Source organism: Platalea leucorodia, assembly GCF_965183815.1.
Source record: "Platalea leucorodia genome assembly, chromosome: 6".
Taxonomy (NCBI): Eukaryota; Metazoa; Chordata; class Aves; order Pelecaniformes; family Threskiornithidae; genus Platalea; species Platalea leucorodia.
The window spans coordinates 68101958-68129180 of NC_138828.1; the positions used below are offsets into that span (position 1 = coordinate 68101958).

The 27223-nt window shown below is 35.9% G+C and overlaps 1 protein-coding gene across 2 annotated transcripts in view; it reads right to left on the reverse strand.

The window, feature by feature from the left end:
• Positions 1 to 27223, reverse strand: part of SLIT2 (slit guidance ligand 2) — a gene marked incomplete at its 5' end in the record, with an annotated part of 272507 nt that overhangs the window by 72212 nt on the left and 173072 nt on the right. For both annotated transcript variants that reach the window (XM_082315199.1, XM_082315198.1), the window contains 5 exons: positions 337 to 408; positions 1049 to 1120; positions 19153 to 19291; positions 21647 to 21810; positions 24556 to 24627. In XM_082315199.1, coding sequence (XP_082171325.1) covers positions 337 to 408; positions 1049 to 1120; positions 19153 to 19291; positions 21647 to 21810; positions 24556 to 24627 — 519 coding nt within the window. The remainder of the gene's footprint in view (positions 1 to 336; positions 409 to 1048; positions 1121 to 19152; positions 19292 to 21646; positions 21811 to 24555; positions 24628 to 27223) is intronic.

Here is a 27223-nt window from a genome sequence, read left to right on the forward strand (position 1 = left end):
TCAGCAGAATCAGCACCTCACTGTTTACAGCCTTACCACGGGACTTTGGTAAGTGGATTTGCTGTTTGTAAGAACAACTAACTGGGGAATAAAAGAAATGTTTGATTTTGTTCAACTCTTTGCCATGAACGTATTTATAAAAAACCCGTACATTTTTAGTGTCCAGATGTGATACATTATTCAGTGATCATTCTAACATTCTGAAATTATTTTCACAGCTTTCAGAATTGATCGAATTTATATGAAAATTCTGCAGAGAGCCAAAAATCCAGAAGAATTTCACTATAAGAATATGAGAAATTTGCTTCTGTTTTTACATGTCAAACAGATACCTACAGTGAATTGAGTGAACGTAAGCCCTGGAAAGCATCTGGAGCTGCTTCAGAGATCTGGTTATTGCTCAGGTCACTGAAATAAATGAGATTTGATTCAATTGATTCAAGCTATTTTCAAAATAGCAAATGTTAAAATAAAATGTAATTAGAATTAGGCAAGGAAGGGAGAGAGAAATGAAAATATTTATTTGAGACACTGCCAAAGAATTTTAATATAAAAGCACTAAAATTGCGAGTACACTGAAACAAAATGCATGGTTAAAATTAGACCTTTCAAATGCTTGGAAAAAATGACAAAAAGATTTACTTTTCCTAATAGCTTAAGTACATCCTATAAAGAATTCTCTGTTTGCTATGGCCACAGGACTATACAGCCTCAAAGGTATTCTGAAATAACAGTGGCTTATCCCCATTAATTTATTTTTTTTATAGAATGTTCACTACAGTAACATATTGCTTCTCTGCAGAACCATATTAAATAATTTCAATACTTGGTAAAAAACAATTATTATTAATGTGACAAAGATGCTATATGGTCTTAATAATCAGGCTGTCATATCAGTTAATCTTCCACCAGTCAAACTTTCTTAAATGCTAACACATTGACTGCAGTTCCTCTGTATGACCTTGACTTGTTTTTTATTTTTTTTTATATATGTGTGTGTGTGTGCGCATATATATGAAAATAAAAAATTAAATTATTTGGTACGTACATTCTTCGAAGCTTTTTGTATGGTGAGAAAGCTCCAGGAGGTATGACCTTTATGGAATTTTGTTCTAACCGTCTGTAAAAGAATAGAAACAACATAAAAATACAAAACACAAGCCAAACAGCAATCTAAAGCCATAACAAACTTGAAGGGTTAGACTTTAACAAAGAAGGCTGCTTTTGCTTTCTTTTTCAGAATAATTTTTATCTTGACAAACAAACAAACAAGGTCATTTTATTTCAGTTTTCATTACAAAAACCCCAGATTTTGTCTGTAAAATCAAACCTTTTAACCTATAGGGTGTAATGTTGTAAATTAAAACCCAGTCTTGATTTTGTATCTACAGAAAACTTATTTTCAGAGCACACAAGATTTTTGTAAAAATTAAGCTAGAATTGTCATTAAAAAATTCAAATTTGAGTTAGTGTTAATTGACTCCCAATGTATTATTCACATACAGCAATTTTCATAGTAAGTTTTATTTAGAAATGTCTAAAGACTTCTGTGAGTTAATCATTCAAATATGCAAACCATAAGAAAGGGGAGAGGAACGTTCCTATAGAACAAATAACATATGTTGCTACCTGCAGTAAGGCAAATGCCATATTTTTAAACATGCACACATGATTTCTTTAGATACAGTACGTAACACATTTTCTTTAAGATATAATACTAGGATTGCACAGCCACACTTCTAACTTCTTTAAACGAGTATTTTTATCTAAAATTGTAGTTTATGTTACTGGCCACGATTGCTTTGTATGTATAGTGACTGTGACTGAAACTTGCCATATTGCAAAGTGTGAATTCGCTGATGGAAACAGTTTTCCAAGAATTTTTTGAACTTCCAGAGCTTTGCATATCGGAAATCTATGCTGATACAGACCTGTGGCCCACTTGCCAACAAGTCAAAACAGATTCAGCAATAAGCACATTTAAAATAGAAACTACTTCTTCACACACCACAGTATTTCATGGTTGTGGCAGTGCAAAAATTTCTATTATATAGACATAAGGAATGAAACTATTTATACTAAAAAGTACAACAGGAAAAGGGAGTCTAATTCAAACTACATACCATGCTTATCTAATAAGCTTTCTATTTCCCTCTTTCATGCACAGGTATCAACTTTTACTATGATCTACATACATAAAGACAATGCCAAAAATCTATTTCATATTAAGGAATCCAAATTCTGTAGAAAATACTGCACTATTTTAAATTACTGACACTGACTCAGAATCTAAGGTCAAAAAGACTTTTTAAATCTAAATGCAGGAATATAAGCCTATTTTTTTCCTTTTACCCTTGTCCTATTAACTCTCTTCTGTTTCACTTTTGCTCTGATAAAGAGACATTTGAGTCTCTGTGTGTGCAGTGTAACTAATAAGCTCATATATTCACTTTGAATAATGCTTTCCAAGAAACTATTCTTACAACAATTGTTTCTTTTTGTAAAGTTTCTCCAGAGATCACAGTATAGCTGAACTGAGGAAAGATTTTTTGCTGCCTTCGTGAAGTTTTGTTCAGATAGATATTTATACATTTAATATTCAAAATCTCGTAAGTCTGACCATGCTTTACCTTAGCAGAATTTGTTCTTGAATGGCTTATAAAGAAGCCAAGGAAAAAAAAAGCCTCAAAAAAATCTTCCTGACACACAGAAAATCTCACTTCATCAGAGCTGTTTTAGACAGGGTTCATGTTTTAAAAAAGTCCCTAACTAGGAAAATCTTGCCACCTTGCTACAGTGTTCAGGTATATTTTAAACACTGCAGGGAATCCCATGGCACAAGACTGTTAACTTTTTCCATAAACACGATATTCTTTCATATGCTTTCTTCACCTTGTCTGAGCCTTTTGGACCCATGAAACACATTTTGCATCAGACCAGGAGTACTGACTAGGGCGTAAAGGAACAAGGTCACACTTCTCCAGTACACTTGAGTAGGTGCAGAAGGCAACCATCTGAATAAGTAAAAACTTGCTTAAGTTAAAGGTCAACACCAAGTTAGACCAAGCCCAAGTATCTTCTGGTCTTACACTCCATTTTTAGCCTAGTTTCCCCAGAAAATAAAAATCATGCATGCTTATCATCTAGAGTTTTCTACTCAGCTGGATAGGTCAAAGAAAGGTAAAACCTTCAGATAATAAATTTCTAAAAATTTCCTTATTTTAGCAATGGGAAGGAGTTGAGAAACGAAATTAACCCAGCCATGAAGGGAATGGCAGCCATCCATCCATTCCTGTTACACACTCTATTTGGCAGCAACCAACTGCCTAATCACCAGGGACAGCCTGACCAGACATTTATCAGATGTGTAGCTTTGAAAACCAGCCAGAGAATATCTTGCACAGGGAAACACGTAGGGCATACGCAGAGGACTGGAAAGGAGAGGAGTAAAAAGGACAGGGAAGGATTAGGCCATATTACAGAGGAGGACTTGAATTGCTGGAGAGAGAGACACTGGGGAAAAATGCCTCTGTGTATATGGGAAAGACAGATATTGCAGTGGCAATGCTCCCACATGAGGCTGTCACAAGCCTCATTTATAAATGCTGCTTATTAGCCCATGATGTAGAGATTTGTAATCTAGTGCTGGAGGGACTCCAGTCTACGTTCACCTATTTTTAAACATAAAATGCTCTTAAGTAGACATGATGTGGCGTGTAACTCGAGAAAGACAAGGTCTCATGTTAAATTAGGACACAAAGTACTTTCCAGTTTACTCTTTTAATTTAAAAATATGTTAGTTCTATAAACTGAAGTACCTTACAGGATACATGTATGCCATTTTTTATGAGAAGATGGAATAGCAGATTTAATTTACTGCTGTCCAATTTGTCTACAAATGATATGGATCCAAAACCTGAAGAAGTCCTACTACAGTATATTTCTGAAAGCTAATTTTCTAGCAGTTCTAACAGAGCAAACTACGAATTCACTGGTGGATACGTAAAATGAACTCCACGTCAACTTTACCTAACATTTACTTTTAGTGAGAAATTTATAGTCTAATAGACAGACGGTGCAGTGCTGGGATAAATTTACAGGATCTTCTGGATAAAGGATTTGTTATAGTAGGATCATCTAAGTATGTCTTTTCTTAACTCACACCAAAGTGTACGCGCTAAAACACATCACATTTTAGAAAATGAGATTAGTATAAGAAAGGAAAAATAAGATTATATAAATACAGAACAAAAATCTTTTATACCCCATTTTGTCTGTAAAGAAACTAAATCAAATTCACATTTTCAAGCTTTGTTATCCTCTAATCTTCTTCTTTATCTTCCTAGAATCAGCTGAATTTCACAGAATGCAAATTTGCATCCACTATTCCAGAGAAAATCTAATTAGATATATTCCAGGGTCACAAAGCACAGATAGACTAATATCTAAAGGAAATTTGCATTCTACTGATAAAACCCGTAGTAATTAAAAACTCTTTTATATTAATTTCTCATATTAAATGAAACATTTTTAATTCTGGAATAGGATGGGTTGTAGTTATCTATTACTGAAAAAATCAGCTATTAAGTGCTCACAAATGACATGGCCAGAAGTACCATTATATTACAGACGAACAAAAAGCTAATATCCGTATTGTTCCATGGAACTTGCATTAAATTTTGTGCACAACATCTCCTTTCAAAGTCATCCCAGAAGTCATTCTTTTTTATAAATTATCATCTATGTATCATCAACAGTGCCTTGGTGGTTTCTTTTTCAAAAGCCACAGTCAATTTTAGTAGCATATTTAATAAGATAAGATAATGGAGGAAGACAGTTAAGTACATGCTTCATCAAAGCTTGCACTGTCTCATCTATAAGAAGTACTCTGCCCATCACCACACAAACGCTAATTAATGCTCTTAGTATTAAGTCTCCTGCTCCTTTTAGTGTTTCACTTCAAAGAAGTCCTGCATTAATACGTAAGTGTTTTACTGTCTTTTAACACTGCCAAACTGGTTGAAACCTTTTTTGAAGACTATTCCCTAATCTCTCCTATCTAGGAAATGTACTGTGAACATTTCTTTTCCTAAATCTTTCCCCGCTGCTTATCACTGCAGACACTGTAATGTACAACCACCTACTATTCTAAGAAACAAGGGTGCTTCTGCAGTTGTGACTTCCAACCTAATCAAATCAAATCAAAGTAGGTCCCCAGCCAGTAGACAGATTCTTCCCACCGGGTCCCCAGAGAGCCCTGTGACATGTAAATCACTTGACACTTTCCAGGAGGATGCTGTTCTTTACTCTAAGCCTGCAGCACACCATTACTGATTACTACTTCCGCACTTACAGAGAGAGACAACATGCTTATTTATACTGACATTTTTAAACTAGCTTATTTTCCCACTATAAAAAGTCATTTCTATGAAAGACTTCTGCACCAGGAAAGAGGGCAGACTGGGAATGAAGAACACCCTGTTCTCTACAGAATCATTTCTATTTTAAATCATGCAGATGGGGTACAATATACTAAGCCTGCTCAGTAGAGAAAGGTAAAAAATACTGCACAGAGATGTGCTGCACCTAAATGCACGTTAAGGGGTCAGAGATATATCTAAAAAAAAGTATTTCATAACAATAAAATAAAATGAAACCTCTTCCTTAAGAAAACATGAATTTGAATGTGGAACAGCATTTTATAATTAAACCATCAGAACATAACATCTCTATTAAGTAAATTTGGTCAATACAATAGTGGCTTTAGCAGTTAATTAATCTATACTTTTAATTCCAGCATCTACTCATTTACAAAAGTCTGCAAGAAGCTTGTCAAGAAATCCCAAAAGAATTTTTACTACAGAGAAGAAAGTGTAAGCTGTGCAATGAGTCTGATGTATTGCACAGATGCTGATTATACATGGTAATAAAATTGACAGCTCTTCTTTGCATTTTCCCCATCTGCTTTTAAAGTAAATGGCAAAAACAGCTGTCAGAAAACAGAAAATAGATTTCAGTGATGGGATTCAGTGCAGCTCCTGAATCTGAATAACTGCAATACACAGCCAACACATCTTTCATCATATGCAACATCTGCCAGGTTTTGGGGTTTTTTTTGTTTGTTTTTAAAATAAGGAAACAGTAATGGTCTCCCTTTGCTACAGGAATCCTTGAGGCTATTAAACAAAGTACCTTTTTTTCTTTCTCAACAACTGCACCTCCAGAGTGCTTATATCCACTAAATGTCATTTCTAACTTTAGCAGCAAAAGAATTCTGTTGAAATCTGTGATATCATCCATGTCTAACAAAACAAAAGATGTATTTTGAACGACTATATTACTTGCACTTTAGAATTTCAGTCTCTAATTCTGTGTATTAATAAATCTGGTTGACAGTTTCCTAAATATTTGCATATAAAGAATCACTGTCAATATTGCCCTAAAGCTTGCCAAACTGTTAACATCCCGTCTAATTGTTCTATCAAATATTTTCTCAGGGGACTGACTGTAAATGACAGACTCCTTAGTCTGCATTACATCAAAAAAGTAACAAGAATTGTCATTCTAAAGCTATTAAACAATTCATCGCATTTACTCAAAAGCAAGTCCCAAACCCACATTTGTTCAATTTTTCATCACAGAAAGAGCCATCTCATACTCTGAACCCTACAGCACCATTAATGATGATAGCCTTTACATTCCTTAATTGTTACGGATTCAGGTTGTAGGCAAAATGCACGACTTCTTAAAAGAATTATTTGCTCAGTACTTTGGCATCTGTCAGAGTGTGGCTCCAGTGCAATTAGCCTGAGTCACCCAGAGTCAAGTTAAAGCCTCTCTAATTAGCCAATTTTTATGAGACTTGTTATACTGCAAAAACTACTTGATCTGCTCAGAGTAACCGTATTAAGTTCACAAAAAATAGATGTAATCCTGCTATACTCTTGGCTCATCATAAGTCGTGACTTGTCAACCTGTTCTCAATTGAGCAGAAACACCACTAGCTTAAGAATCTCATCGTCATGCGGATTGACAGTGTGGCAGGAGTCCTTACTACCTGTTAAACAGTACAAGGACTTACACTGTAAACTTGCCACAAAAATCCTAATGAAGTTTTTTAACTGAGAATACTTTTCACATGTGTCTGCTTCTTACTGGACCATGTATTTAACAACATGTGAATAACGAAGAAAGCATTTCATTGATGATGAAACAAAAAATAGTGAAAAGTCAGTATCCATAGTTTCTTTTAGAGTAACTTCACTCACATTATTGCTGAGGAAAAGTTATCAGTAGTGAAGAGCCATATGTGAAAATAAAATCTAAGAGTAACAACACCTTTGGAGTGTGGCACAGCTGTCAAGAGATCTATGAGGGTTTTTCTGGAAGAGCTAGATGGGCCTTCTCCAGCTTCCCTTCATGCTGTATAAAATATTCATTTATTCCATGCTTGAGTTATTTTCTTTCCCTTGGCAGAGTACAGAGAGGTCCCTCAAGGTGCCTCTTCTACTTCAATACCCACCAGAAACTTGCACAACCCCCCCCCCCGAGGTGGAACAGTGTTCATTCTGGCCACTACCTACTTCCACTGTCTCTGGAAACCAGCACTGGTTTCACATGTTTCTTGTCCAGTTGTTGTGTTCTGTGTCTCTGTGTCCTCTTGAGTGTTGAAATTATCCTCTGTCCTCTGAATTTAATTTGTTTTTAACATAGGACACAAGGGTATGAAGAAAGCCAAAGATGTGAACAATGGCAGCATAGAACACATGTTAATGAAGAACGGATTAAATATTTTACCTACAAAAATGTCTGACAACTAAAATAAGAAAGTTAAAAAAAAAAAAAAAAGCCACATGATTTACCAGTAATTTTCAGATTAGGAAAATATTTGAGTAAGAGCATGACAAATCATTTCTCTTGTGTGTTAAGCAGACAGGATTAGCTATCAAATTAGGAAAATAACCTATTTTTGAGGCAGTCAAATGGAATATATTTTAAGTTTTGCCTGAGAAATATTAAGGTAGGAATCCCAAAGATAAGTTAAATGTAATTCAGTGAAATCTGTATTGGCAAATTGAATATATTAAGGTAAAGAAGTTAATACCTCAATAGATTCCTTCATCCAATTTTAATTTGTTTCACATGTATTCATTACATTGCCTCATGGATAATGCATTTTTTGTTACCCACATGTAATTATTGTGTGTTTATATGTATATATGAAAGACTAAGATTTTAGCAAATTTCTGCATTTTTGAGAAAGTAAACAAACTATTTTGTTTTATATTGCAATGGGCATAAATACTGGTTTTGCTAAGAAATAACAACCTTCCCATGATCAAAGAAAAGTATATAGAGAGAACTGTATTCACGTCATTGATGCCACAGATGAACAGTCTAAACTGAGTGTCACTCATGACACGGAGTGGCAAGTCATAAAAACTTTCTCGTAAAATTATGAAGTAGACTTATGTTTATTTTCATGCAAAGATTTTCAAAGTTAATGGCTGTATTTGCATTAACAGACTAAAGAAGGCCAGGGATGGCCTTTAAAATTAGGTGCTGCAGAATGTGGAAAAGTTCCGTCACAGTGTATATTGATACGAAAATTTTAGTTTCATGTCAGCTATTTTGCACCAGAAATTTTCATTTCACTGGGATCCTTCTTTGGTCCTCCTCCATATGTAAAGCCATACTCCTGTGAATTCTTTTAAACAAACTTCTAGGGAAAAGATAAGTGCATAACTAATAAATTCTAACTAATAATAATGCATCTAAAAATTATGTACCCTTATTTGACATAAGCTTCCGGACATAAAAATGCAGTAACTTTTAAGCAAAACAGAAGCAAAAGCTCTATATTTCGCTGAAAAATCAGAATGCCTCCCCAGTCCACTGGTAAAAAATTTGAATATCAAGTCCAATGCATTAAGTCAGGATTGGTCTTAAAAACATTGATTTTAAAAACCTTTGGGAAGGGAAGAAGATAACAGAAGATTTGAAGAAAAGTACACATGAAGTACAGTTGAAGAGAAGCATATATGAGAAAAGTTAATTTTAAAAACATGGCAGCGATATGAAGTTGCTCAAAAGTTTGGAATATTAGATTAAGAGCTGAGAAAATATTAGTTAGATCACGTGAATTTTTTAAAGGGGCATTTAGTAACATCTCCACAAGGTATTTAGTTATGCATCTTTTAATGCACTTTATTTCAATCCAGCAATGTCTGAAAATTCAAAAACCATCACATTTTTCTGGCTTCCTACTGACCAAAGTATATATCAGTATTCATAAGCAACTGAATACTATAATAATTATTTTAATTTTTTTATCCATAAGTAGACATCATCTTTTCACATGACATCTGCATACACTGGCAGTATTGTATGCATTTGTTATGTCAGGAATTAAGAAAAGATTTTGATAAATCAGAAAAGTTTCAAAAAGAGCCATAAGAATAATGAAATGGCTGTGAAATATTTTACAGCGAGACCGAAGATCTATCTATTTAGGCTAGCATTGGAAGGTTAACACATATTTTCTGGAAAAAGACAGATATGGTTATAGAGGATTCTTGCAACCAACTAAAAAGCTTAACAATACCCAGTGACTAACAAGCCCAATGACTATATATACATATGTATACATAGAAACCAACTTGGGAAAACCTTTCCAGAACTTCACTGGATGTGCAATACTTCTGGCTGACAGCTTACCTGTTTAAGAGGTAAATTATATTTATGAGCTAACATTCTGTATAAGTCCTAAAAAGACCAATTTTTTTATTTAAACTGGAAAGCAGAAACAAATGCAGACACTGGAAAACAATCATCAATTTAATGTCTTGTAACTTATTGCATCCTCCTCTCAGTGTTCGGACCCATTCATTTCAAGCTGCAAAGATGCAGGGTTTGCTCTCATTTCTGTCAGGCTACTGTAGACAGCCGAACCACACTTTGAGATGCTAAAATACAGAAAGCTGCCTTATCTCTGACGTTTCAGAGTTTTCCTGCTATGTGAGTCTTTGAACTGTCTTCAATAAATGTGCCTAAACCCTTGCCAAGTGACTTTTCTCTGTAAAAGGTCACCCTTAGAAGCATTTTTGCATCTCATTATAAGAGTCTCTGTTCAATAGCTATTTATTTAAGGCTGTACTTTGGACTTTTAGCTAAGGATGAATTTTAAAAGACAACAGAGATGGTGAAACCGTACACATGCCAAGCTTAGCTTGTAAAAGATACATACATAGAGCTCCCAGTTCTCAAATAAAATTCTGCATTTACGCAAAGAACTTCCCCAGTGTCTGCAGTGTGATCAGGTCACTTGTCACTCTTATCTCGGTTAGACTCTATCTGTCAAGTTCCATTCTGTCAAATCTCATTTCCTTTCCCTTCTTTTCCTTCTTCTTTTTCCCCTTTCTCTCCTTTTCTTTTGTTTTTTCCCTTTCTCCTTTAATATAATTTGAGTGGTACTGTGAGAACCAATCTCAGGAGCTTTTAATCCTGCTTAATATCACATGGCTCACAAAGATGTAGTTGAGTGCTTGGCATAATACACAACCATTAATCAACAGACTTATGAAAACAAAGTATAAGGGAGAATGAGATGGAGAAAGATGAAAACATGAAGAAAAATAGTAGGAATCAGGAAGGTAAGATCAGACAAGACTGAGGCGACAAATTAGGAAACTATCATGGGAAATGTAAATAAAATTATCATGAAACAACCGTACAGCTTCTAGTTTTGGCATTCAAACATTAGAAAGCTCCATTCACAAGAAAGAACAACTTTATCTTGAAGGCCATAGTAATTAAGAAGTCAGTGACTTTTCACTACACTAGATTATGAAGGTGAATTGTTAAAATTCCTGACTCCTATATGTTTTTTTCATTTCATATATTATGTGGTTTAGGGTCTTTTCTGCCCCTTACAAAGACTAAAATTATTTATACAATCGTTGCTTAGTTGGCAACCCTCCACTCACCCCCCGCTCCAGCAAACGTTACTCCTCCCCCAAAACACCAATGTAGTGACTGCTATCCTTCTAAAAAAGAAGCAGATTTAAGTCCTTCCTTTGATTACTTCAATGGTTTTAATATAAACAAAAATGAAGAAAAAAATCTATTTAATTCCATGGTTTCTTGCTTAAATAATCATTTATACAAAGCTGTGGTCATGAGAGCAGGTAATCCCCCCCACCCCCCCACCCCCAAAATACTTCTTGCAATTGTATTTATTTTCTTTTATTCATGATACTACAGTAAGGAAAGAGGTTTTAGAACCACTTTGACTGGTAGTTCAAGCCACAGAAGAGAAGAGAAAATCAGAAGAATGTAAGAGCAGCATTTTCACAAGGTAGTCTAGCTCATTAATGGCTTTTTGGCCTCTTCTTTTGAAATAAGAGCCTGTCACTCACTCACACCATTCTGAGAGAAGGTACCAGTACAATTAATAGAATTGCTGCTGGGTCGCTATTTGTAAGGTTTCTGATAGTCTGTTTGAACATGTGCCAAAAAGTCTTTATTCGAGGTGAACAAGAGTTATTTCTGCCGATCATTCAAAGAATTTTCACGCCGAAGGTGAATTCTAAAATGCAACCAAGTGAAAAGAGATTAACGGTGCTGAAAAACTAAAATGTGGAAGGAATGCCTGCATAGAGGCTGATAAATGCTATCACCATTAGAAAGGCTATACTTTCTAAAACCAATTAAAGTAATAGTTTTGAACCTTAAGAATGACCTTTAATGCCTTTAATATATGAGCTGTATGACAAAGGAGGAAAGCACTAGGTGCATTACACCACTGCAGTTGGTTAAGCTCAATAGACTGAACATGCCAATGAAAGAGCATTCCATAAGAATTTCTGGGAAAGGGAAGAGGTTTAAACAACAAATCTAAATCAACTCAAATTATGATGTTTCTAATGAATGAATAATGTATCATGTTTTGCTTAAGTCAATGGAAAAAGGCTAAAATAAGGCACACTAAATAACAAATGTTTGAAGACTATTAATATGAAATATTTATGGGCAATGTATTTTGCCTTGCAATGTTTACAATACAGACATTAAAATAATAGGGGTACTGGAATTTTTCTGAAGTTCCCAAAATGTTTCCTGCAGGTCACTCACAGATTGAAACCTCTGCATTTGGCCCAGAGGCAAAGGTGCATCTGTGCACCTTTTTAATTGTGTGCTTCCTGCAGAATTAGAGGATGCACTAAAACTGGGGGAGTCTTGGTGCTCAACCAATTATTTTGTTTTTTAAAATATATATGGAATATGAAGTATTTCTTTCTCAAATAATATCACCTTGATCAGACAGACCGACCCTGGAAAGAAAAGCTTAGATATTCTTATTTAGCTGGGTGTGAGTTTATTTAGGCAGTAAAGGGGAGAATTAATTTTGCAGAAAGGGTGTAACTAGTACAGATACAATTGTACTAAGTCAATAAAGATAAAGAATTACATTTACTGAGATGCTGAATACTTAATTTTACTCTGAGCTTTATCACACCACAAGGGAAAAAGAGAGGACACCACAGGCTTTATTCTCCTTGCATTTTCACTGGCAGCTACTTGGAGATAAGCAGTCCTGTTACTGAAGGCATCTTCCCAAGCGGCACTTGGCAGACAATGCATTGCCTGCTAACTGACTTCACGCAATGGGAATCGTTAGTTTTAGCCAACTGACTTCTGTACCAATTGAGAAGTCAGACAGAGCAGTACGACAAAACCCTCTCAGCCACACCCTGACAGTCACCGGTAAATCCAACTGCAGTGGAATGAAACAGCATTTTGGCAACTGGCTTCTACCTCCTCCTGCTCCCACCATCACAGAATGCCTGCTCATTCCTCATCCACTTCAGCTTCCAGGGCAAACTCATTTTTCTCAGCGGTTCAGGCTACCACACCAAACTCAGAGACAGGAACGCTGCAGTGCAATGCAAGCACATAGTCTCCTTGCCAGCTCTGCTACAGAAGCAGTAGCCATCAGCAGAGAAGACAGCTCCTATTGTCTTAAAATGTCATCCCAAAACAGTTGTCCAGGAGAACTATCAAGGCAATGCAAAGTCACGACATCAGTATTAGACTCTAAACAGAAAGCCTTTTCTTTTACTTTTCCCCAAAGAGCTAACTCAGAGCTTCAATATGCAAAATTTTACTCAACTGAAACTGCCAATGTTTAATACTTAAGAAATTCAATATTCCATTTAAAGGGGGTTTTAGCACATTATTTAGATACAGGTTAATTTATCAACCCTCTAGGGAAAAAAAAAAAGGCATAAAATTGTCAACATGGAATGTACACGTTAAACTGCAGATTAATTATATACACCAGAAGGACAGAGAATAACAACATTATTAATACCACGTAGATTTTATGCAGCATTGTCCCAGATGGACTGACAATGTAACAAATACAAAGTATTTTCGTGCAGAAACAGATCAGACAACATTTTATTTAAAGGACGTTTGCGTTGGGCAAAGAGAAAGAAATCGGTGCTTCATGGGCTACAGAGGAGTTAAATGAGGTCAGGCTTTCCATTGAGAGAAAGGATGGAACAATTGGATGGAGAACATGGCAAAACATCACAAAACCACAAGCACGTGTTGAAAGCAAATGTCACGAGAACCTCAAGCAAAAAATAATGGCATTATGGACCTTCAAAAACTAAGTATGGATTACGTTCTTATTAAGAGTAACCTGCTATCCATACAACAAAAGAGAAATAAGAGGCAGAAATGGATGGAAAAATGAAATCTCACAAAAATAAGTTGTCAAATTTTAAGCAACTCTATAAAGGAGGGCTGACAAAAAAATTTAATGTCAGCCTCAGAAGAAAAAGTTATTCACATGAGATACAATAAAGCAAAGAAAAAAGGCAGGAAAGATGTAAGCACCAGAGGTGTTTGTGGACCATGAAGTTGGCTGAAGCATAACATGATGGGCTGGTAGCAAATACAGCCTATAAACAGGTGACAACATTGTAGGGCAGAGAAACTTGTCCAGAGAATTTGAAAGTATTACGGATTTTTCAAATATTCCTGTCAATGAAGTATGTTCAGAAAATCAGATGACTATGTTCTGTTGAAAATGCAGAAAAAGATTGACAAATACGGAAAAGTACTGAAAAGATCGGACAACATCTGGCACATGTAAAATAGAAGTATAATGTCAATTTTTTTGTGGTGTGCACAAGAATCTGGTGATGGTAGTATTATAAAGATGAGTGAATAAATAATAATTTGGCTGTTAAAGCCTGTACATCCTTCAGAAAACAACAGGGAACCAGCACATTTCTGTTTCCCTCTCTCCCTGAGAGCTGGGGAGCTCCTGCCAAAGCATGTGCTTAAAACGGTGATTAAGATAATAAAGCCATGTGTGTGGGAACTGTATAATGGTGGTGGAAATACAGTGCTCACTATACCCTTCTGCCTTCCGTTCAGCAGTTCCTCAGCATTCTCAACGCTACCATGAGAGCACGGTCTCATCTCTTCAAATGTTTATTGTCAGCTACCATTTTGGCATACTGACAACATTATCACATAAGGAATAAGTGAAAAACCAGATTATTTTATGGGATACAATCATTCTTTCTAATTGAATCTCAAGGGGTTGCTATAAGCAACAGTTACAAAGTACTTCTTTAGAAATGAAGCTTTAAAACACTTTTTTTTTGTATGATAACAATATAGGAATGTCACAATCTTTTTGCATGTTAAAATGAGTTAAAAGCAGAGGACTGAAGTCTTTCATAGAGCAGCTTTAAAAAGTAACATACAACGGGATTCAATGTTCAGGAATGTCTGTGGATGGAAGAACAGGATTACATCTATGAACTTCTGGTTCCTGACAAAACTGTAAGAGCTAAGGAAAAAGGCCTAGGGCTCTTCATGGACAGTTCAATGAAAAACATGGTGCAGTGTGTACAGGTAGTTAAAGAAAGCAAGTGAGCATTGGGTTGCAAAAGGCAAATGAAAGAAAACTACCATTTCATTAATATGAAGTGATGGTTCACTATCATCTGGAATATTGTATTCAACTCTGGTCATTGCAGGTCAAAAAAATTTAGAAAACAAAGAGTTCAGAGAAAAAGGAGAAGATTAATTAAGACATGGAAGGTTTTGGCATCCAAAAAACTGAATGGATTTGGAACAGTTAGTTTAGAGAAGAGATGAATGAGGGTGCCACGCAAAATAGAAGGTGGCAGGACAAGTTATGAACCTGAATGTATTTTCCCTCCCTCTACAAAGACAAAGGAAAATTAATGAAATTTTAAAAGACTGTATTTTAAACTGTAAGATTTTGAGCGCTGCCCCTTCCCCCCCAATTTATTAGCTTAGAATAACATGCAGATTAAGAACTTAGTAGGGTTTAAAGCAGATTGGATGTTTCAAAGAAAATCTTTTTTTTCTGAAAGCTATGCAAATTTTCAAGTTTCAGAAAAAGAACCTCAACACACATTGGGAGCAAGGAAAATATTTGTCCTGTTGGTGTTTTACTTCTGAAGTTGTACATTGCTGTTTCCAAAAGATGGGACAGCTGATGCAGGCCACTGGCCAGGGTGGAGTGCTGGTTTGACCCAGTCTCATAAACCTCCCTCACTTCATTATCGGTAAAACCTTTTTTACTCCATAAAGCACTCATTCTCCAACCTCTTCTCTCTCTCACATTCTCTTCAATGCTGAGATGGCAAATATACCTGCCACCCATGACAATCATAAAAGAACTACCACTAATTATTTTCCTCACATTAAAGCAACCAGTATAGTTTAAAGCTTTCCCCATACAACCATTAAAATACACATATTTGTCAAAATTTCAACTCCTTTTCAACCTCTTGACAAGGAAGCAGCAAAGATCATGTGATTCTCATCAAATGCTCGCAAGATCCTCTACCCTAATTCTTCCACTCAGTTTATCCCTCAGTTTCAGAGCCTTTAATGTGCCTTATTTTATTTCTTCCTTTTCGTGTACATTTCTCTCCTTACCCTCCACTCGACTGGAAAGTTTTCTTCTCACTGTATGGTAAGTGCAGCCTACCACTGGCTCAAATCATATCTCAATCCTTCTGTCTAATTTACTCAAAAACTGAGTCAATCATTTAAGTCCCGTTTTCTCACGACACTGGTGTTCACTGGTATGTATCTGCTTAACATAAAATAATTACTGAAGTTTGGCATTCTAATGTTCTATCTCTTCTTGTAAAAGATTTTGAATAAAGGTATGTTCATATGTCTTATGGCATGAATGATGTTATTTAATGGTGCAAAATACTTTAATCTGCTTTTTATTTAGCCAGCACTTACAAACTAGATGCAATATAGGTAGATATCAGATAGTTTACACTGTATCACTACAAACAATATACACTGTAGCACAATATATATACTATCCATATTTATATGAGCACACACACATATTTATCTATATTAACGGATTATGGATCCCAGAATGTCCAAAGGTATCACTCTGGGATTTGAACACTGCCCAGTCTAGCAGGAAACATTCAGCCTCGGTTTGCAATCAGTTAAATGCTTAGCCCAATGCTGGAGGTACTGTTATATGGTTGCTTTTACTCTCCAGGCCAATAAACTGCTGAAGATCATACCAGTCCATTCTTAAAACTCAACAGCATTTCTTACGTAGAAAGTATAGGGAACAGATTAGTGGAAAACATGTTTCCATTCAGTAAATTCCCATTTGCTTTTACCTTATACTCATTTCTTTTAACAGTGAATTCAGAGTCAACTAGTAACTTCCACATCCTATCAGTTCTTTGGGAGCGATGACCCTTAAAATGAAGATTCAGGAACACCCCTGCAATTTCTAGTACCGAATTTCTCAAGGGAGTACAGATGTTAACAGCATGTACCCCCACTAAACTATGTAGGTCTAGAAGATAGTGATGCAAAAGTCAGCCTTCCAGTGTCTGTAATTGCCATTCAGTGGTTAGCTCCAGTGGTTAGCGCTGGTTAGCAGCAGAAATATAGTAGGGAATGTTTGAGACATACTCCCTACTTCTTTCTTGTGATATTTTTTCCCCCTTCTCTATGCACACAGATGTAGATATGCAAGTAAAAACACCAGTATACAACTAATTAAATAATGAAAAGAGTCTGTACAGCCTTCCCAGGCAGTGTGCATGGATTTTCTGAAGTAGTCCTTTCATTTGCAAGCAGGGTGTTTTTTTCTGAGAGGGGTGAAAGGTAGAAGAAGTGTTTGTATTATATAGCCAAATGACTGAATTGGGTCAGGTAGGGTCAGCCAGGTCAGTCTTAACAGCAGTAATAATGAACTGACAGACATGATCATTATTCACATCCTAAGAAGAAACCACAGTACTTCCAATTCTGTGTTCAAAAACACAGGTCAGATACCAACAAGCCATGAGATTGCCATAAAATTGTAAAATTCTACTTTGTCTTTTAAAATCTCATTGTAGAGGCCTGTTTTTAAACTTTCAGGAAGATCTTATGTACAACAGATAGATAGATGTATGTTCAGGAGACCTCTTCCCTTTCACTATTTTATCTATTTCACTACTTTATCTATTCCCCTCACCTCCCTTATATGAAATTCTTAATATCATCTTACATCATCAAGGTGCTCTAAAGGTTTTTATTCTGAATTCTCTAAATTCTCTCTAATTCATTTACTTCTAGCCAGACCCTCCTTACCAGGCTGAAGGCACAGCTACTTTCCCACTATTTCCCTAAAGGGAATTACCAGTTTCTCTTTCAAAACACTGCCTCTTCCATGCCCAGCATAAAAAGATGCTCATGTTGCTGAGGCCCATCTTGTCAGCAAGCTCAGCTTTTGCTTTTGTTCCTCCCCTGCACAGAAGAAAATGCAGCAGTAATTTTCCTTCTGTGCCCACACAACCTCTCAGCTACATTGCTCTTGAAGCCTACAAGCCCCATAGCACCTTTGCTACAACTCTGCTCTACAGTCAGGACAGGGTCGTACTTTTCGTAAATGTTTCTGCTGTATATGACGTGTCACACAACCCTGTCAGCATGCATGCTCTTCTGTCCACAAGTACATGGTATTAACACAACTATACCACACATCCCATTCAACCACCTTACTTTTGCCTTCTCAGCCCACCCTCTGAGGATACTGCTTTAGCAGCATACTTATTAAGGGTGGTATAGGTTGCTGATCTTTCGTGCAAAGATATGCTTCTTTAATAGGGAGTCTGATGAATAAAGTGACTGGAAGCGACCGTCGTGGTTTAACTCTGGTAGGCAGCTCAGCCCCACACAGCCGCTTGCTCACTCCCCCAGTGGGATGGGGAAGAGAATTGCAAGGGTAAAAGTGAGAAAACTCGTGGGTTGAGATAAAGACAGTTTAATAAGCAAAGCAAAAACTGTGCACACAAGCAAAGCAAAACAAGGAATTCATTCACTACTTCCCATCGGCAGGCAGGTGTTTAGAGCCATCCCCAGGAAAGCAGGGCTCCATCACGCATAGCAGTTACTTGGGAAGAAAAACACCATTACTCCGAACATCCCTTCTTCCTCCTTCTTCCCCCAGCTCTATATGCTGAGCATGATGTCATATGGTATGGAACAGCCCTTTGGTCAGTTGGGGTCAGCTGTCCCAGCTGTGTTCCCTCCCAGCTTCTTGTGCACCCCCAGCCTCCTCGCTGGTGGCGTGGGGTGAGACGCAGAAAAGGCCTTGACCCTGTGTAAGCACTGCTCAGCAATAGCTAAAACATCCCTGTGTTATCAACACTGTTACCAGCACAAACCCAAAACACCGCCCTGTACCAGCTACTATGAAGAAAATTATCTCAGCCAAAACCAGCACAGCGAGCAACTCTGAAGACAGTGGGGTTTATAGCCTGCAGTGAAAAGCAACTTACTTGCAAAAAAGCACGTGTTCCTGAACTCTTTTAAAACCAACTCAGAATGCAGTTTTAACTATGAATTATGACTAGTACATATAAAACTAACTCATAAGAGAACATAAATTTCTTAAATTTTTTCATATATCTGCATATTCCTTTTAGATCCGAATTTGAATGCGTATTCCAGAATTCCTACCCTGTATAATGCATGAATTTATACAAATAACAAAAATGCATACATAGGAAAGAATTGTTTTCTGCAAGTTCATAGAAAAAAAGTCAGATTACGCACATTTCAGTAATGGTTTCTGGAAGGTTTGTTGGGATCTCAGTAAGGCCTTTCCCACGACAGTCCACAATGTTGTTACTACAGGTGCATGCAGTAGGGCAATGCAAGACACTGCAGGACGGAGCCATGAAGGACTGGTGACCTGCAAAAGAAAAGAATTTCTCCTAAAATTGCACAATACTGTCAAACAGTAGTCCAGTTTACCTCAACAGTAAAACATCACATTTTACACTTCCTTGAGAAATGTAAGGCAGAACTTATAAAATAAACATTGTGGCCCATCAATACTTTTGAATTGCATTAACTTAAATACCCAATTAATAGCAACATGCTGACACAATACTGAGAGATGAAAGACAAATGCTCAACTACTGTGCTAGCATTACATCATTTTTCAGCTTCTTTAGCAACTTGCATTCAAAATCATCTTGTTAAAGAAGACTAAGTCTGATCAATTTTTCAGGTGTATTTTATTTATTCTGCGGTTTTAAAAAACAATTATTGATTTATTTGGTTTTCAGAATTCTGTGTAGTATTAAAAATGCATGTTAACAGAAATGAATGTACTTTGCTACAAAAACTGAAGGTGTCCTGCTAGTTATGTTCTGTTCTACAAATACTTATTTGAGTATAGTCCTTCAGTTATGTATCACTTACAGCCAATTTTGGAGTTACGTTTTCATTCAATCACACAGAAATAAATAAAAGCTTTGACTTCACAGCTCATACTCTCACTCTCTGTGTTAGCTCAACAGACTTCTTCCTCCCACAATCTACCATTCTTACTAACTCAGGCAGCTCATTTACATGACTTCCTCCCCCCCCAAGTTCTCGTGCTGTATGTTAAAACTCAGCATTTATAATTGCATTTAAACATAATCACTTCATATTTAGGTATGTTTTAGAAAGTAAACAACTTATTATATTTTCCTGCAAATAGACAGACTGCACAGTTTATAATATGTTAATGCACTCATTCTTGTATCGATTTAATGATACAGAATTACTGTTTTGTAACGATACAGAAAGGCACAAAGGGATGAGAAAGGCATGAAGCCCTCTTTCTTTTTTTATTAAAGTAAGAAAAAGCTAGAGACTGTTTTGAAGGTCTCAGGGAAAAAGAACTTCTTGACTATGAAACCACAACTTAATCTAATATCTCTCTCGCTGTATTTAATATCATATATTAACATAGGAAGGGTACATTGATAATGTAAGTTGCAGCCAGTGCTGTTCCTACTTAGTACTTCAAATAACAACTGCTCAAGTTTTAAATTACTGAAAAGGTTAGTCTTTTGAGATAGTAGTTTACAATATAATAATTTCATTTCACATTTTTGTATGTGCCACAAAAGTAGAAACAGCTGCCAAAACTAATAAGACATTCTACTCTTTTTATACTAACAGGCAGGAAATATTTCACCTGCTTTTATTAAACAAAAATATAGTGATCCAGGGAGAAAACATGGTTATTCCCCTTCATCAAAATCAGCATTATAATGACCAAGTTATAAAACTGTTCTTGACACTTGGGCTCTGCAGACATACCATTTACAAATAAGTTACTTGAAGAGATCTTATTAGGAGCCCTTTTAAGTGTACATAAAGGCAGAATTAATGGTAAGAATACTGCCAGCATTTGTTGTGCGAAGATGGCAGTGCCTTACGCTTTGATGTCAGAGGCTGTTTAATAAGGACAGGACACTGTGCTCTCCATAAAACTCTTTTAAAAGCATAGATCTGTGCAGATTTTGGCATATTTGGCAATAAGCTTCTGGGGGTCTGCAGAAAATCAACCAGTAGAAACAACCCTGCCGTATCACTGAAAAGACAGATAGCTATATTCCAGCTGTTTTTTAAAGTTCTGAAGGAAACTTGAAACAGTAGTCAAAGTTTACAGAAAATTTTCAATCTGAGTCTAAAAAGATTTAAATAAGAAAGATAAACTTGCCTTCTTCCTCATCTAGAAGATATGAATAAAGGAAAAAAAATTGAATAGAGAAAATGTGATTAGTAACGAACCGTTAGTCATTTCATTATTTCATATCAGAAAATAACCTGATGCACTAAAACATACCAATAACATTCAGAAAGTTACTTAGGGATTCAGAATCTTATTTAAACTGCAGAAAATAACAACAAGAAAAAGCAACAACGTGTGAAGTTAAAAAAGAATAATTCCTTATTACTAAAGGCCTTATGTTCTCAGTCAGTTCACCTTTTATTTCATTTTCTGCATCTCTCCCCCATAATTATACTTTTAGAAGGCTATATAATCTATGCGAATGCAGCATTTACACAAAATTTGTAAGGACGAAAGCACCCCCACACAAGCTATAAATAGCGATAAAAATGATTAGTTTATTTTTTAATAAACATTAATGCTTGGATTATGCAAAAGCTAGCAAAAGTCAACGTGCAGCACTAGCAATCACCGCTGAGCTGTCAGTAGGTGTGCTTTAAAACAGGACTCGGTGGGCAAATCTGTTTCCCTTACCGCTGCAGACAAACTCCCGTTTTTGGACCTCGGCTACGTTGTGTCCCCGGAGGTGGGACGGCCCCATGCACTGGGTGTAGAGGCCAACCCGCGGCCGCTGCCGCAGCCAGTCAGACAGCCAGGCCAGGTGGCAATCACAGTAGAGGTTGTTGGAGTGAAGACGACTGCATGGGAAGAAACATGTCAATACCTTTAAATTAGGAAGAACAAACAGAAAAGCAAGCAATTTGCCCAGCCCCCCTTCAGCAAGCAACTATGCCAATTTATTAATAAAAATTGTTAATGAGGAATCAATTTTTCACATCTTTCATTGAAAGTCTGGGATTTAAATTCTAATAAATAAAACTATAGAAGCAGTAAAATTACTTTTTACTTGTGGATTAATTAATTGGAAGAAAAAAGAAGGCTTTCTAATAAAGTAACCTATCTGTAGTTTCTTTTCTCTTGTCTAAAAGAAAGAAGTAAATATACAAGAGCTTGAAAGCTGCTGTGGGACTCTAGTCCAGATCTGTACAAACAGTGAATAACACAAAAATGTCTCAAGTAAATTTCCCTATAGTGATAATATACTGTCAGAAAAAAGAGTTAATAAAAGATTTGGTTTCCAATTAGATATGTCTGTAAGTCTGGCCGTTATTAGTCTCTATAGAAACGGCCTGCAAAATCCCTTTAACAGGTCATATTCATTTTGTGCTGAACAAGACAGAGTAATAACTCAATATAAAATACCTTCTTTCACATCCCTTTTCTGATTTCCTCTGTTTTTGTTTAATCACAGAAAGGGGGATTAGCTGCTTTTGGCTCCTAGGGACCTACATTCTAAGCAATGCCTGAAATTAAAAGACCAAATGGCAGCAAGCGATGGAATTAAGTCGCCTCTCTGTTGGCAGGGTCCGACACAAGACCATGGCTCCTTGCCAAGTGGCAAAAAGCACTTTGCCATTGATAAAATATCCAACAAATGTATTCACTAAATTAGGTAAATTACTTTTCTCTGGCTCTTACTTTTCTCTGGCTCTTACATTTTCTCAAACTACAGAAAAGGATGTCTACAGCTATAAATCAAATCCTTGCTCAGAATCATCCATTACAGAGTAATGTCATTTTGGTCCTTTTTAGCTGATGTGCTCAATCCTAACTAAATAACAGGAAAGGAACTGCAAGAAAATCAGAATTTAGACAAGGGGTCTAATTAATCCATTAAAAAAAAAAAAACTGTAAAGCAACACAAAATGTGTAACCAACACAAACAAAAGATTTTAACTAACTCCTCTTTTTTCCCCCCAGTAAATAACTAGAAATTAAAGGCAATGTATTTTTTTGTACTTATTCTTGGGTGGGTGCTTTGCAAATATAGCTTACACTACAGCACGCTCATTCAGTACAATCTGTGGCCAGCTGTATGCAAGAACACCATTGCAAATCAGAACTAATGCCACTGAAATCAATACGGTTATACAAGCACATTCTGACTGCAAATGGGATGTTACAGCTATAATCTAGGACTCTGTGTGTCCATTTTCTTTTGTTTCCAAAATGAATTTTCAAAAGATGAGATATCCCACCAAAAAAGTGTAAATGTTGCTAATTTGATTCACTGTAGTTTGTGGTTCAGAATATAAACTGTATTTGAAGGTTTGAAAGAGGTACGGACATTCATGTTTTCAAGTCTCAGACCCGAAACAATGGAATGAAATTCTATTCTCAAAATATAACCCAGGCCACCAAATGCCCATGGCCAGCACATTTTAAGTACTCTTGTATTTGTCCAACCAAGAATAGTTACACTTCTGTTACGAAATCAACAGAACCACTCACCTGCATGAAGTTTCTTCAGTTACGAAGGGTATGTTAACTCAAGTGAATAGCCCTACTGATTTCAAAACAGTTGTGCAACCCAACATGCATAAAAGAAAATGGACAGGCTTTTTGTAAAAGTAGTTCTTTAACAGTAAGAGCTTTCTTGAACTCTGATAGAAACATCCCATTCATTTTTCATTCCCACTTCACTGGAAAATCTGTTTGAAAGAGAGTCTCAGGACTAAACCTTGACATATTCTGGTTTTGCCACTCAACATAATATAAATTTATTCTTAGTTTCGTATAAACATACAAAAGAAAGAACCCCAAACTGTATCACTTGCATACAGACTCTTGTCGCTGTGTTTTGTTTTAGAAGCCTGAAGTGCTCTTCTGTGAAAGTCATAACCTCTAAAAATGGGGACCTTATTGTAAATGCTGACACAACTTTAATTATAATAGCACTACCGGATGATGCTATAATTTTATGTTACAAAGAATGTTGGAGAGCCAGTTTAGTTTAATTAGGTCTGCTAGCAGTACAGTAATAAAAGCATAAAGATTTCCCATTTATCACATCTGACAGCCAATCAAAGATTCTTCCATGTTCCTAAATGAAATGTGACCCATTCAATAGCTCAAAGTAAAACAAATTTTTGACTTTCAAAACCCATCAATTTCTTTCTCTATACAGCTGTAACATATAAAAGAGAATCCCCCCTTTTGTTAGAAGGTGAAGCTTTTCTGTGACTGAATACAGCACTATGAAAAACCCAGTTGGGAACAGGCCATGAAACCATTTTCATAGACTTAGTCATCCCACATTCTAAAAAAGATGATGGAAAAGGATGCAACTGCTTCTTTATCTCCTGAGCCCCAAGTATCAGCTTTGGGGTCACTTGTTACCTTTACCTTTCAGAATTAGCTGCCATACATACACACGCAGACTTCACACTCATCAGCCTCATGATACCTCGATATTTTTTTAATTGAGCTTATGTTTTCTTTGCCTGTATACGTATTTATAGACCACTGACAAAACTTGATAGAGGTAAAAATGACATACTGGACCGATAAAAATGGCAGCCAGTTTCAGTGGGACTACTTACAATGTTCTGAGTTTGGGCATATGGTTGAAACTTGCCACAGACAGTCGAGTGATGTTGTTATTGTTGAGAGTGCTGCAAAGTCAAGAAGAATCATATTAACATGCTACAGTCATGTCACATTCACTACACTTTTAAAAAAGGCATAGCTAATGAAGATCATGGTGTACCGTTTTTAGGGATGGGTATCAGGAACCACAGTTTTAGATATGCTTTTCCTCCCGATTCAATTACTGGTAAAACACTATGGTTTGACCATCCCATTAATAATCCGAAGTAATTTGAGGTCCCAGTAATCTATGATTCACTCAAACGGATCTTCCACCAATGTTCAGAACATCTATGGCATTCAAGCTAAGCTTGCCATCCTGATGTAAAAAAGAGAGTTCCTGGAGAAAATGCCTTGATTCTAGGACTCTGGTTTCTCTTTCTAGCTTCTGAGAGTCCATATATTTTGACAGAGGATACAAGATCTGCCTGCTTTTTCAAGAATTTTAGGATTAACTCTGGGCTGCAATTAGGTTTTACATGGAACAGAGTTGCTATAGATGATCCAGAGCTGCATGAACAATAGGGGAGCTTCTGCTATACAATAGAAGGAGTCAGGCATCTTAATACTTTAGCAAACTAATAATTTAAATTTTAGACAAGGTGCCTGGAACTTGAGTTAGGAACCAGGAAAAAATCTTAGCCAATTGTTGGCTAGCACAGACCCGTCATACTCGGTAAGTGTAGTCTGTAAAGATAATGAAACTTTATGAACAATCCTCCAGTTAAATATTGTCTTTAGGCTGCAAATAAAATGCAAACAAGCTTGACTCCAGAACAAGGAAACAAGCGATAGAATTTACAGTTTTGACTTCGAGATTACTCATTTGAGCAGAATGGAGAATGTGCTCTGGGATTTTAAACACATAACTATGGCACTAATAAATAACAATTCCCACTGACCAACCCTGTTTTCCCTTTTGAAACAAAAAGTGTTTTACGTTTTTCTTTTTTCTTTTTTTTAAAAAAAAAAAACACAAAGTGTAATTTGTGCTTATTTTGTATAAATTTTTAAGTACACTCTGATCCTGAAACACAGAAAGGTAAATTCACAGCACCCCGAACAGGATCAGGCTATACACCTCCACATTCACCAAGCAATTAATTACTGGTGCAATGTGCTGCATTCTACCTTTGTGTGCTTACTCATTCCATGTCCTAAATGTTTTCTTCACTGTGCATAAGGGATCTCCCCTGTGTGCCCTTAGGGCTACATAAACAAAGAGGAGAATAATCAAAAGAAGAAGAGAAAGGGAGAATCGTGCCCTCTTTCAAAACAGAACAAAAATGAAACAACAAAAAATGGCCAAGTGGGTATATTTGCAAAAGGTGCCTTAATGAATAAATGACAATCAGTAAATCTTGGCAGGATTTTCTTATGATGTCCACATGGTAAATGACAGCTCCCATAGTTCTTCCTGCATGACTTCTTTCAAGGTTTTGAAATCATATCTTTTCAATGAAGGGAATCGAAATCAGTACATATTTCCACAGCTGTTTAGCTGTTTAAAGAAGGTATATCTACAAATATTTTAATTTTCAATTTCAGATGTTTGACGTTTGCCTTGCTATTTTGTATATGTGAGATATTAATTTATTTTTGCAAGGGTACAGAAAAGAATCAGGAGTAGACATAAGAGATACATAAGGAATTAAATAATTTTCATAAGTATTTCTATCTAATGATGAAAATGCTTGATTTCATTACAGAGATGTAATTAAAAAACAAGTTGGCTCAATACTTTTACCTAAGCATTACATACTATTGCAAAGAGTGTGATGACTGAAAGACATTTTTTTAACTTCCTAGATACTTTATTTTTTATGACAGCACTATATCTTTTCCCATAGTCACTGTTTCCCCAGTAAAAAAAAAAAAGGAGAGAAAAAGGAAAAATAAAATTTTACATAAATTCACAGGGAGGATTATACCTATAATTGCTTTTGTCTTGCAGAATTGTCCAGATTTCAGGTTGATTTTGTATCTTTAACACTAACAGCCTCTAAGACTCTGCAATTGTTTAACCAATAGATAAGACTTGTTACTTTGGTAAACATTTCAAACTGTAACTGAACAGGATTACAACCTAGGTAAGCTTTATCATACAGTTATAGTTTGAAGTAATATACACATTCTGTGCTTAGATAGAATAATTAACTACAAACGAAAACAAAGTATGTAGTCTTATATGCTACTCAGTGGCTATACAGCATGGTCTGATCTACGTATTTTTCATTCTTTAAGCTGTATTGGAAAGGAAGCTGAATTAGATACAAACCTTTCAGTACTGTTTGAAATATCTATCTCAATTTTTTAAAAACTTCATCTCTACATCATTGCTTATCACGTAACATAATTCAGACAGTGAACATTTAGTTGTATATTTGAACAACATTCTATGTATATTCATTCACAAAATTCTAACTACCTACTTTTTCAGCAGACTATTATTTGAAAAGATTTTTTTCCTTTTTTGCAGTCATTGAAATCAATGTGAAAATTTTACCACTGACTTCAACTGGCAAGGATGACATTTTTAGAACACTAAAAATTGCAAGCATCAAAAAATGCAGAAAATATTTGCTTTTTTAAAAAATATACATTTAACACTTTCACTTGTAA